The sequence below is a fragment of the Penicillium crustosum genome (assembly GCF_028827405.1).
Source record: "Penicillium crustosum strain IBT 35664 chromosome Unknown utg000002l_segment0_segment0, whole genome shotgun sequence".
Taxonomy (NCBI): domain Eukaryota; kingdom Fungi; phylum Ascomycota; class Eurotiomycetes; order Eurotiales; family Aspergillaceae; genus Penicillium; species Penicillium crustosum.
The window spans coordinates 308,713-320,828 of record NW_026623123.1 but is presented as its reverse complement, the minus strand read 5'-3'; the positions used below and the strand labels follow the sequence as shown (position 1 = coordinate 320,828).

Genomic DNA, 12,116 nt, shown 5'->3' with positions numbered 1-12,116 from the left:
CCGGTCGGATCATCAAGCGAGAAAAAAAAAGAAAGAAAGAGATAACCCCCCCTGTCAAGTCTCTGACATTTGACCTTGTAGAATCAATCTAGATACCCTCCGCCCCCAATGTCGCCATCGAGGCTCCTTTTCCCCGCTCGGTTAGAGATTAGGAGTTAGGAACTCGCTCCGAAACCCTAACGCATCCCTCGTGACTATAGTTTTTTTTTCCGCCGATGAACTTAAATTGAATGTTGTCAATTTAAAACTAAAGCATCTTGGAACTGTCTATCACTCCCAACTCGGCAAAGACCGACATGTTCCAAGCCATGGATACAGGGGGTCCGTGTACATGCAGCTAAACGCTTAACCCTAACGGAAAGACAGTTTACTCGGTTCGTGCCGGAACTATTCTCCATATAGTATGCAGGGGCTCAGCAATGGCACGTGTAATGCATGGACCTGTGATATCCATGGATATACCCAAGTACCCAATGATGCATGCAGAAATACGGGAGTTGGTTGATGCCTAGTGTCACACTAGTCAAGAGGCCTTTCCTGGGTGTCGGAACTTGCGGTGTACCTCACTTTATGCAGCCTCTTGGTTTAGTATCCTCTCATTTGGGAGGGCTCCAATTGGAACACTTCCATGTGGCGACTATCAATTGCCGCCCCCATTTCTAATTTTATATTTTATATTTTATACGGAGCATACGGAGTACATATCGCGGTAATTGACCTCTCAGCTCACAACCGTATTGATATCGGTAGTCCATATACGGGTAAAGACGCACAGCTCGGCCGAGTCGGAGAAATAATACATAATATACCTACGCGCCCTAAGCGTGATCTTCCTCTCCCCCCACTTTCAACCAATGCAGGCATGACTCTCTGTCCGGACTGAACCAGGTCAAGCCCGCTTCAATTAGTTAAGGGCATACAATACATATATTATAGACAACATACAACATAACTCAATCTACGGAGTACACACATATGTAATACACATATGTAAAACACATAATGTGATAACAATTCAATTGTTCTGCCCATGGGTCAACGCCCCACAGCGGGACAACGATCGAGATGGAACATCCGTTAACCGAGTCATTCCGATTTGCTCTGCTAGATAACTGTCACCGGTTGTCAACCCGAGACTCCCGATGTCTTCCGTGTGCTAGTCCCCGGCTGTGTTTCAGATCAATTGGACTCTTTACGTTAAAAAACTGAGACGGTTCGGGTTGTTTACCGAGTAGATGGTGGAAGTGGGATGCTTGTATTTTTATTTCTTATTTTCATTTGTATCCTAGGAAAGAATTTGATTTTAGGATTTTTCGTTCATTGTGGGTTTAGTCATGGGCTTGTTAAAGAGTCAAATATGAGGCTATGCAAGTGTTCATATGCTAGCGTCTAGCGTGGAGTTTGAAGGATCCATGCCCATAACAGGATGCAACCCTGATGTCTACGCTAAGCACAACATAAACACATATGTACAGAGTACATACGGAGGAGTGGTATCCTAGAAACAATGTGCATGCAAGGTCTCACATGCGTCAATTAAAGCTTAGCTATATTATGTCTTAGATTCGACGAATCAAGCTGATTTCTTTGATTGCTTATGCCCGTCGGAGCATACCATCCACATGCAGGAAGTGGTATATCCCCGAACGAGGATATCAACACGATGGAGAAACTACCCGCTCGCAATAATATCGCATGAACTCTGATCAGCCCAGAGTTGACGCTCACATTGTACATATCCCGGCGCCTTGTTCGGTGGATTAGACTACGCTGTGCTATGAGAATCACTCCAGCTATCAGCCCATAAAAAGCTTTTCTACACGCTTATCTTCGGATAAAGATTCGGCTTTCTCGAGCCGAACCGACGGCGGAACAGTACTGGGCCAACTAGTGGGCTGTCGGAGTCTGCACCAAGGTCATTGATAATAGCCTCGTATAAGCCTCGTTCACATGCTTGCAGTTCCGGGCAAGAAGTCAAAGCACATCCACTAGAAGTAGAATTGAAGTTTATGTATCTAAGGTATTCATCCCTGCCTCCTACAATGCTGAAACGGCGGCTCAAGAACTAGCCCTTTGCTTCAACGAGTGTAGCGACGTAGCCTGAGCTACTGGCTAGCTGCGTAAATAGTGTGTCGTACATAGTGCAATTGGTTGCTCCGACGATCATGTCTCAGCTGTCCCTGGTGCATAAGTCGCTCCAGTTTGTGGCGTCGAGGAGCGCCGGAGTCCGTGTAGCAGACATCGTAAGCGCTGAATTGCAGTCGGTGTTCGCCGTAAAAGGTTGCTTTGTTTCTTCTTTGTGAAGTGGGTAGGGAGGCTGTCTCTCGCATTATCGGCCATTCTACGGAGTAGAAGGTCATACCACTCTCATTCGGATACCAACCTTCCAGGCAGCAGTCAAACAGTGTCTGCGTGAGAAAGAAAAGGAGGAAAAATCCGATCAAAATCAAGGGAACCATTACTGGTTCCAATTAGGTATATGTGATTTTTAATCGGTCGACGATTGAAACAAGAGCTGCACATTTCGTTTGACAGAGTTTATTTGGTATTTTCAGCCTTCTCCTGCTTGTGCTCTTCCCATTTCTCCATGATCACGTTGACGATCTTGGTCAGCCCTTCCATTTCCTCCGCAACTTCCAACCCCATGCCATGGGGGTCAATACTGCAACCAACATAGACCGGGATGGAAAATCGTCGAGCCAAAATTTTGGCTATGCGGGCTGTGTATTCAATGCTAGAGGGGGATGTGTAGAGTGTTGTCGATATTGTCGACTTGGGTGAAGTGCGCTACATAAATGTTAGCTATGCCTCATGCCACAAATCATTTTATTGAAAAAACAAGGAAATTCAAATGATCAGATTCGGGAAATCCGTTTGGCGCGACAGGTCTCCTGCCTAATTGGAACTGGAAGTGGGTTGTGCGCGTGGTATACTACACTTTGAGCCGAAGAGGGAAGGGGTATTCCAGATTTGAGCCAAACAACAATGCCATCCCTTATCCATATAGTATGGTACAAGAAAATTATATTGTGTTTACTTGAAATATGCAAAAAAATTCCAAAGTCGGCAGGTAGGACTTACATCAGGCATCGCATAGACGAAGCTTCCCATTGGTTTAATAGAGCCGCCCGAATCACCTGGCGATGAGGTAGCCAAAAATACCATAGCACAATGGCCTAGAAAGTTCAAGTGAACATGTGCTGTTGTATGCAAAGCTTTGGGCAAGGTGAAGGAGATCTCTTGAGGCTTGACACTGGGAGTAGCTAGCTCCGCCAAAGGAACGGCTGGTGGGGCTTCGGTCGCCATATCTATTGTTCTATCGGTTCTCGGCGTAAAGTAAGAAGTATGTTGTTAAAAAGGAAATGTACACGAGAATGGTATTCAGATTAGTTGTTGAAAGTCGGAACATTCAATATTCAATCCCCGCCCTGGAGCTGTTACGGTGAGCCACAACAGCCACGCGTGACTTAATTCCCATTGGCTCCCGACCTAGTATTGCCGGCAGAAAATCACCAGGGCTCTACCTCTTTGTAAGTTTTCATCATGGAGATATAATAACTACTCAGATAGTATTCTCTGTTGATCACATATCTTAGTTATAATTCCCATTTACTACATTGTCCTATATATAGGTAGGTTACGGCTACATATCTACCTATTCTATAGTGTTTACAATCCAATGAAAGGCGGAGAGTACTGCGGTAAAGCCGATTTACCCAATAGGAGTCATTGTTTGCCTCAGGAAAGATTGCCCACTTGTTTCGTCTGCCCCTCCATATACTTTCTCTGGTCTTCTTGTCTTTTTCGCCATTGTTTATTCTTCTTCTCTGTCGCTACCAGTTCTCTCTTAGGGTGTGTGACCCTGTAGCATTGAGTAGCATCGTTAGACGTGGATTTAGTCTGACAACCTCCACATGGCATCTGAGCATCAAAAGCCCCAGACCGGGGAGGAGGAAAGCGGCTGGGGAGGGGACTTCGACCCTTTCGCTGATCCCGAAGAACGTAGGGTACTATTTGCTGCGTTTGACTCATTCAGGTACGTGGGTAGACAGTTTATTACAAGAGATGTCTTTTTGGCTTCCAAGATTGTAGCTTCTGAATCAGATTGAAACAACCAATTGCCTTGATACAATCGCAATGGTTTTGCTAATCCACCCACAGGCAATATCGGCGAACTGCGCATATGAATACTACTCATCGTCGACGACAAGCTTTTTATGCCCTACCCTCGGCACACTGGCAGATGCTCTCGGAGCCTCCATTCTCCATCCTTGATAACTTCAACAAGGTGGACGATGCCATTGACACCAATGCCGATATCGCCGATGCAATTCTAGCGCTGGGTCTCCAGTCATTTGGTCTTTCTGCAAACCCCGACAGCACCGATCCTACTCAGAATTGGCATGACATAGCCACTTCATCAGATGTCAACAAAGCGCACTCAACGATACGCCAGTTCTATCGTGACTGGAGTGCCGAAGGACGACCCGAGAGAGAAGTCTGCTATGATCCCGTGCTCCAGGATCTCAATGAGGAATTCAAGACACGGCGTGATAACGGAGAGGAAATCCGTGTTCTGGTTCCTGGGGCTGGCCTGGGCCGTTTAGTGTTCGAAATCTGTATGGCAGGCTATGACGCTGAGGGAAACGAAATCTCCTACCACCAGCTGCTCGCCAGTAGCTGGGTTTTGAACCACACCGACGGGCCGGCAAAGCACGCCCTTCATCCTTTTGCATTGCATTTCTCCAATCTCCAATCTCGAGCACAACAACTCCAGCAAGTTATGATCCCTGACGTACACCCCGGATTCGCGATGCAGGAGGCTGCCAGTGCCGGTCGCCGCTTGGGTGCGATGTCCATGTCCGCAGCAGATTTCACTGTATTGTACACCCAACCGAACAACCACGAGACGTTTGATGCGGTCACGACTGTTTTCTTCATTGATACGGCTCCAAACCTTATTCGATACATCGAGACGATCCGACACAGCCTCAAACCAAATGGGCTCTGGATTAACGTGGGTCCATTACTATGGCATTTCGATGACGGCCACTCCCGTAGAGGTAGTGATGCCGAATACGAGGGGGCTGGGATTGGCGAGCCGGGCAATGTGGAGTTATCCGAGGATGAAGTGCTGAGCCTTGTGGAGCGTATGGGCTTCCGCCTAGAAAAGCGTGGAGACCGGAACCCTTGCGGCTACATTCAGGATCCCAACAGCATGCTTCAAAATCTTTATCAGCCATCCCACTGGGTGATGCGAAAAGTGGTTTAAATTGGGGGCTGGTCGGAAAGCGGACAAGCCCCTGTAATTTGGAGGCTGCTAAATTTTTTTTTCCACCGTTGGGGGCCAAAACTCAGGACAAAGAAGCAGCCTAATGAATTAGTAAAAATGGGGACTCGAAAATATTTCCGCCCACGACGGGTATTGACAACCTCCCCGTCCAGGAGTATAGAGTATATATAGTAGTTCATGTATTCCACAAAGATATACTCCTCACTATTACTAAGTAGCACCCCGCGGGGAGCTGGGCGCCAAGGGAAACGGTGAGATTGAATTAAGTACTCCGTAACAAGTTCCAACTAAGAATTTGAGGAATTTGTGGAATTCGGAGATTTATATCCATATATACTCCGTACTCGTACTCTATACCTAGTATCTTATAACATATAAACAAAGCCTATCTAAATATAAGATCTAAATATCAATTTGACCTCAAGAGTATCGCGAATATAATCGTCAATTTCTAATTTCCTACCTATATAATATGTATACCTAGTCGTACTAATTTTAAACTAGGTACTCCGTAAATGTAATCAGTTTGTCATTCTTTCAAGTCTCTTTGATCTCCACAATTTACCGTAAACCCTCAGCCTCACTTTCCCCCTCTTTCATCTTCCCCTCCCCCCTTCCCATTTCTTACTCTCTTCCCTTTCTTGTTGCCTCACATGGATCTCATGAGTTCCCGATTTAAGTCATTTGGCTTTAGGAACAAACATAAACCTCCTCCTAATTCCACCCCGATTGTCCCTCCCACCCCTAGTTCCCCACCCCCATCCGGTCACAGTTCATCAACAACAAGTCTCCCAATGAATCATCAGCAGCCACAGCCTCAGTTAGGCCGACCCCCAAGTTACACAAACAACAGACCAACCAGTCCAATGGTTCATGGTCAACAACAGCCCCCGCCCATCACCACAAACCTCCAATACAACCCGAATGCTCCCTTGAACGGCCCACCGGGTTATGGCATGCAGCAGCAGCCGATGGCTCCAAGTATCCCACCGTCACTGTCCAACACTCAGTATCCAGGGCGCAACCCTGCGGTCGAGGTCGAGGGTGGGGGTCGGAGCAAGGCCCAACTGATTGTCGGTATTGACTTCGGTACAACCTTCTCGGGTGTCGCATATGCATTTGCGACCAACAATCAGGCAAGCGAGGACATCATCACGGAATGGCCCGGGGCTGGAACCCATGCAAAACAAAAGGTGAGCGCGACCAACAAGTATCCTCCATCCTCCATGAACGCGAGTCTGACAACGGGCTCCTCTACTAGATTCCCACCGTCCTCTACTACGACCAATACCAAAAGGTAGTAGGATGGGGCCCCGATATCGCCGACGCTCTCGCCCCGACCGGATACCCCAAACCCCAAGTGCAGAAGGTCGAGTGGTTCAAGCTCCAGCTGATGCTCTCCGGAAACACCTATATTGATCCCATCAACTTGCCTCCCCTCCCCCGGGCAAGTCCGAAATCGATGTCGCTGCCGATTATCTCTTCAAGCTACGGCAAGCCATTCGCGCTCAGCTGCAAAAGGCCCTGGGAGAGGTGTTCACGCGCGAGGAACGGAATATCCGATACTATCTGACGGTGCCGGCTATTTGGAACGACGCCGGCAAGGCCGCGACGCGGACCGCTGCTATTCAAGCTGGCTTCTTGCGCGACGAGAACGATAACCGTCTCACACTAGTCTCAGAGCCCGAGGCAGCGGCTTTGTTCTGTGCCAAAAGTGGACTGCTCAACTTGAAGGTGGGCGATGCCATTTTGATTGTGGATTGCGGTGGTGGTACCGTGGATTTGATCGCGTATGAGGTCGAGGAAGAGCAGCCTTTCAGTGTGATGGAATGTACTGCCGGGTCTGGTGACTCGTGTGGCTCAACAGCACTGAATCGAAACTTCAGTAACATCTTGCGCGCGAAGATCCGGAAGATGAAGCTGCCGGATGGCTCTCGGACAGCGGGCAAGGTCTACGCGAAGTGTATCATGGACTTTGAGAACCGTATTAAGGCTGACTTCCGCAACAACGGACAAAAATGGGCAGTAGACGTGGGTATCGAGGCTGACTTCCCCGATGCTGGTATTGAGGAGGGCTATATGACATTCATGAACGAGGAGATCCTTCAGTGCTTTGAACCTGTCGTGAACCGTATCCTCGAGTTGGTCCGCAACCAGATTATCGCCATCCAAGCACAGAACCGTCTGATCCAGGTAAGAGCATCGCAATCTAGTCTTCGGCCCAAAGCTAACGAGTTTGTAGAACGTTCTGGTTGTCGGTGGATTCGGTGCTTCAGAATACCTCTTCCAGCAGATCAAGCTCCACGTGCCTCCACAGTATCAGACAAAGGTGGTACGCCCGATGGATTCGGTGGCCGCAATCGTTAAGGGAGCAGTCACCGCAGGCATCACCGAGCGGGTCATCACACACCGCGTAGCACGTCGGCACTACCTTATGGCCACGCTTCAGCCATTCAAGGAGGGCTATCACCCGGAGCAGTACCGTGTACCCAGTTTGGATGGCCGCGATCGATGCAAGTACACCCGTCAGATTTTCGTCCAAAAGGGAGAGCGTGTCAGGATTGGTGAACCAGTCAAGGTCAGCTTCTTCCGTCAAGTTGCACCTGGCGCCACCCTCATGTACGAGGATGTGCTGTATGCCTGTGACGAGGATGTCTGCCCCGAGTACACCAAGGATCCACGTAAGTTGAGATATTACATTTCCCAAGGTTTGTGCAAATTATTAATGCTTTCCCTAGGCATCAAGGAAGTCGTAACACTCACCTCCGATCTATCACGCAAGAACCTCGAGACCGACTTCGAGCGCATGGACACACCCCAGGGCATCTTCTACCGTGTCTACTTCGATATTTACCTCACGCTGGATGGCAGTGAATTCAGCGCCGAACTGGTCTGCCAGAACGAGATCATGGGCCGCTGCCGTGCCAAGTTCCGTTGATCTACCAACTTTCACACACAGGAAACACATAAGAAAATACACACATACGCACGTCGCATATATATCCCTCCTGGACGAGGCCCACGGCATCATCGGCGAACAGAGGTGTGGCCGTGACATAAGTTTTATTGATTTGAATTTCCCTCACATTGGTCTTGGATCGGTGAACTGTCAAATACCCCAAACCGGTTGATCGGGCATCACTGCACTGGCGAATAGGCGTTATCTGTGTTGATTCTTGGGAAATCCCTGTGCCGTTCCTAAATATATGCCACAGGTTGGTGGAACCATTTGTTTTACCTACTCGTTTCCTTGGCGGTCCCTGTTTGTGCTTTTATCTTTTTCTTCTTCTCTCCTTATTTTTTTTTTCTCCCGCCTTCTTAGATACCTCCTGACTGTCGTGTTTTGTTTGAATGATATTGACGAGCTGTGGTCCTCATCTGACTCATAATTTCCAGCTGCATCTACATATTTATACCTCCATGTACTCATGATCATGAGCGTGTATGAAGCACATGCTGTGGCATCTAACCTATCATCAAGTTCATCCATTCCACGTATTTAATCTAGACAACCATTGAAAAATTGTCAAACCTCCCCTTTTTTTAGACTAGATAATAGAAAAAAAAATGAGAAACAAGTCCCAAGAGACCAAAAGTAAGAGTGGTAATACATCCAATTCATCCCAATCAAGTCTCCAGGTTAATGCTCCGACCAAACCGCGCATACAGCGCAACCTTCAGCTGCTGCATTTCCTCACGCAGCTCACTGATAGAGTCTTCCAGCTTGGTGACATCTGCGTCGATCTTCTCCGTTGATGCAGAGAGCATCCCCTGCGCGTCTGATAGCGGTAGTTGGAAGAATGAGTCGCCGATTTTGTAACTGAGGGGAGTTGTTAGCAATGATGTCTTTTCATTTCTTTTTCGGTTTGTTCCCAATCCCCCAAGACGAGAATCGCAGAACATATATAAAAGAAAGGAAAGGAAAAAGAACGACGAGATAGGAAGAGGGTATTCCTTACGGCACAAGCTCATCTTCATCAGCAAGTTCCAATTCCATCGAAACCTCTTCCAAGTCCTCCTTATCCTTCTGTAAACCAGTTAGCAAGATATCCGATATATAACAGAAGACAAGATCCTCAAAAATCAAAATTCCATACCTGCTTCCCCTTCAACTGCTCCTCGAGCACAGTCTCGCGCTGATGCAACCGACTGAACCGGTTAATCTTCTCTTGATCCTCGCGACGGACTTCATTCTCATCATTGGCGGACGTCTCATCCGCCTTTGTGAGCTGCGCGTTGGTGAGGTTAGCTTCAGAGCTCGGCTTTGGCGGGGTTTGTCGCGCTTGAGCTTGGTGGGGGTTGGCTTACCATGCGCGGCTGCACCATTTTGGCTGTCTGGAGGGAGGAATTTGATTGGGTTTGAACGGGGGATTTGTCTGTTCTTTTGTGTTTGGGCTTTTGTTTTGTCCTCGTTGCGGGTTGGTTGGTTTGCGCGTTTGATATCGGGTTTGAGTGGGTGGTCCGTGCGTGGCGATGAGATGAGTTGTTGATATTTGTACAGCATTTATATATGATATATATACAGGATGTAGAGTATTTATCATTCTTGCTTGGATGTATTAGTTCTTCTATTTTTCTTCTGTCTTCCTTTATATATATCTTTATAAACATATATTGGGTTGGGTAGGTCATCGGATACTTGGAGTGACATCATAGTAGGTCTTATTTCTCTGAAGAATATAAAGAATATTTTCATAAAAGTCATCTAAGCTCCAGAAATAGTTCTATACTCTACGGGGTAAAACTTCAAGACATCTTCTTCCGAGTTGAGTACAACATAGGCATCACCTTTTAGTCGTTTAGTGCCAAAACACCGCCACCGGAGAAACGAAACACCTCCGCAGGAACCCCGTCATCGTCACTTTTCAACTTCACTGGGGACCTTCGAACCAGTAACCAGATCTCTCCAATTTCGGTTTATCCGTACTGGTCACACTTGTCCTGTGTACATCTGTCCCCGTGACCATCTCCGCCTGAGCTATCGAGCTCCATCCCACGCGAAAGCCTCATCCCAGCTTTCATCTGTCCTTCCGCCTAACCCTTCGCGACCCTGCCAGCACCACATTGATCAAAATGCGAATGCAATCAAGCGGAGTTTCACTACTCCTCTCCACCTTTCTAACAAGTCTGGCATCCGCGTCTGGCTTCGACTGCGCGCACATCAAGCTTGACAATTACAAATACGATCTCAGTCCCCTAAAGGGCGTCCATGAGCTGACCCACAGCGTCACGACGGATGACTTCGTGACAAATACCACTTACCGATTGAATATCTGCAATATTCTTGGGGGTTCTGCTCGGTACGGCGATGCGACATGCGGGACTAGCAAAAACGGTACGTTCCTGCCCAAGATGACGCGACCATGTTGAAGGGGTCTTCTGCTTGGGGTAATCATGCTAATTGGTGTATTGTTTCTAGTTTGCGGATTCGTCCACCGAATAGCGAAGGACGGAAATGGCGGCTCTACGTTCGGTTTCCCGATCGTTGGCCTCGACCCCGTTGGCCAAGGCTCCAAGAACCCAGAACTGAAGCGATTGAAGGATATCAACCCCGATACCGAGGGACTGCGCGTTAAGCTGGAAGGCGGCTCATACAAGGGAGATGGAAATGACCAGAAGCCCAAGAAGGCAGGCGCTATCATTGAATTCCAGTGCGACCACGAGCGATCTGGTCTGGAAGGCCTGCACACGCTTGAAGCAGACTTGGAAGCGAAGGAGCGACGACGGAGAGCGGAGGGCGAGGAAGGTGGTGCGCCGGCGGGAAACAGCAGCAGTAGTCTGCAGTTCAAGAGCTTTGGTCCGTCCGATGATGATACCTACATCCTGAGACTGGATTGGCGCACAAAGTACGCCTGTGACGAGTACGAGAAGGAGAAGGGCGATACTCCCAGTTCCAACAGCTGGGGTTTCTTCACCTGGTTGATTATCATGTGAGTTCTTTTTCTCTTAGTTTCCTGCCTGAGACATCCTGCTAATCCATCTATCTAGTGCCTTCCTCTGCATCGCTGCCTACCTTATCTTCGGCTCCTGGCTCAACTACAACCGATACGGCGCCCGCGGCTGGGATCTCCTCCCCCACGGCGACACCATCCGCGATATCCCCTACCTCTTCCAGGACTGGCTCCGTCGGGTGATTAATACTCTGCAAGGATCGGGCTCGCGAGGTGGTTACAGTGCGGTATGAGGGATCTTGGCTTGGATAGATTGGTTCCTATAGTCGTTTATACTTTTGGATGGAGATACAATATCTTCTTTTTTCTTACTGGACTGTTTCGGCCAGGTTTTCAATGCCTTGCTTGGTGTCTACAAATGTTTCTATGAGTTTGTACGGCGCTAGATGAGGAGTTTACATGCTTGGCCATTACGAATGATATGATTTCAAGGCCAGCTATTGGGATCTACGTGTGCCCTTGACTCTAAAAATTGTGTAAGCTTCCTAGAATGTTGGAACCTAGGATGCTCTAGAATTTATTGGCTGCCTTATTGTGTGTGTATTGCAGGGGAAGTGCCGTTTGTAGCAGATAAGTCTATCTGGATTTCGGATCCAACTACCGCCACCTTGGGTCCAATACTGGACGGCCACACGGGGGATATCAGGTGTTGGCTTGGTCTCTGGATGGGTCTCAACTGGCATCAGGTTCAAAGGGTGGGAGCCACCAGGGTCTGGGATGTGATTATCATGGAGTACGTCCCCACCCTTCCGAGTTCTGAATGGATTAGGTCCATAGCAGGGTCTCCGGATAGTAGTCGGTTTGCCTCGAGCTTGACGCATGCCTCCATCAGAGTATAGGCACCAAAATGTAGAATTTTATATGCTTCCACG

The 12,116-nt window shown here is 48.2% G+C and overlaps 5 protein-coding genes across 5 annotated transcripts; 3 read left to right on the top strand and 2 right to left on the bottom strand.

Annotated features, from left to right (window-relative positions):
* Positions 1 to 2,538: 2,538 nt before the first annotated feature.
* On the bottom strand, positions 2,539 to 3,306 carry N7487_003619 (proteasome assembly chaperone 4 family protein; the record flags this gene model as incomplete). The annotated part of the gene is made up of 2 exons (XM_056871366.1): positions 2,539 to 2,787; positions 3,082 to 3,306. 2 exons carry the CDS (start codon positions 3,304 to 3,306, stop codon positions 2,539 to 2,541), a joined length of 474 nt encoding a protein of 157 aa, XP_056729086.1.
* Positions 3,307 to 3,914: 608 nt separating this feature from the next.
* N7487_003618 (uncharacterized protein) lies at positions 3,915 to 5,272 on the top strand (the record flags this gene model as incomplete). The annotated part of the gene is made up of 2 exons (XM_056871365.1): positions 3,915 to 4,036; positions 4,162 to 5,272. 2 exons carry the CDS (start codon positions 3,915 to 3,917, stop codon positions 5,270 to 5,272), a joined length of 1,233 nt encoding a protein of 410 aa, XP_056729085.1.
* An 815-nt stretch (positions 5,273 to 6,087) lies between these two features.
* N7487_003617 (Hsp70 family protein) lies at positions 6,088 to 8,231 on the top strand (the record flags this gene model as incomplete). Its single annotated transcript, XM_056871364.1, has 5 exons — positions 6,088 to 6,486; positions 6,555 to 6,662; positions 6,746 to 7,486; positions 7,536 to 7,974; positions 8,032 to 8,231. 5 exons carry the CDS (start codon positions 6,088 to 6,090, stop codon positions 8,229 to 8,231), a joined length of 1,887 nt encoding a protein of 628 aa, XP_056729084.1.
* Positions 8,232 to 8,920: 689 nt separating this feature from the next.
* Positions 8,921 to 9,619, bottom strand: N7487_003616 (tubulin-binding prefolding complex subunit GIM3; the record flags this gene model as incomplete). The annotated part of the gene is made up of 4 exons (XM_056871363.1): positions 8,921 to 9,113; positions 9,253 to 9,320; positions 9,391 to 9,522; positions 9,602 to 9,619. The coding sequence occupies 4 exons, from the start codon at positions 9,617 to 9,619 to the stop codon at positions 8,921 to 8,923; spliced, it is 411 nt and encodes a 136-aa protein (XP_056729083.1).
* Positions 9,620 to 10,366: 747 nt separating this feature from the next.
* Positions 10,367 to 11,477, top strand: N7487_003615 (autophagy-related protein 27; the record flags this gene model as incomplete). The annotated part of the gene is made up of 3 exons (XM_056871362.1): positions 10,367 to 10,628; positions 10,713 to 11,223; positions 11,282 to 11,477. 3 exons carry the CDS (start codon positions 10,367 to 10,369, stop codon positions 11,475 to 11,477), a joined length of 969 nt encoding a protein of 322 aa, XP_056729082.1.
* Between the last annotated feature and the right edge of the window lie 639 nt (positions 11,478 to 12,116).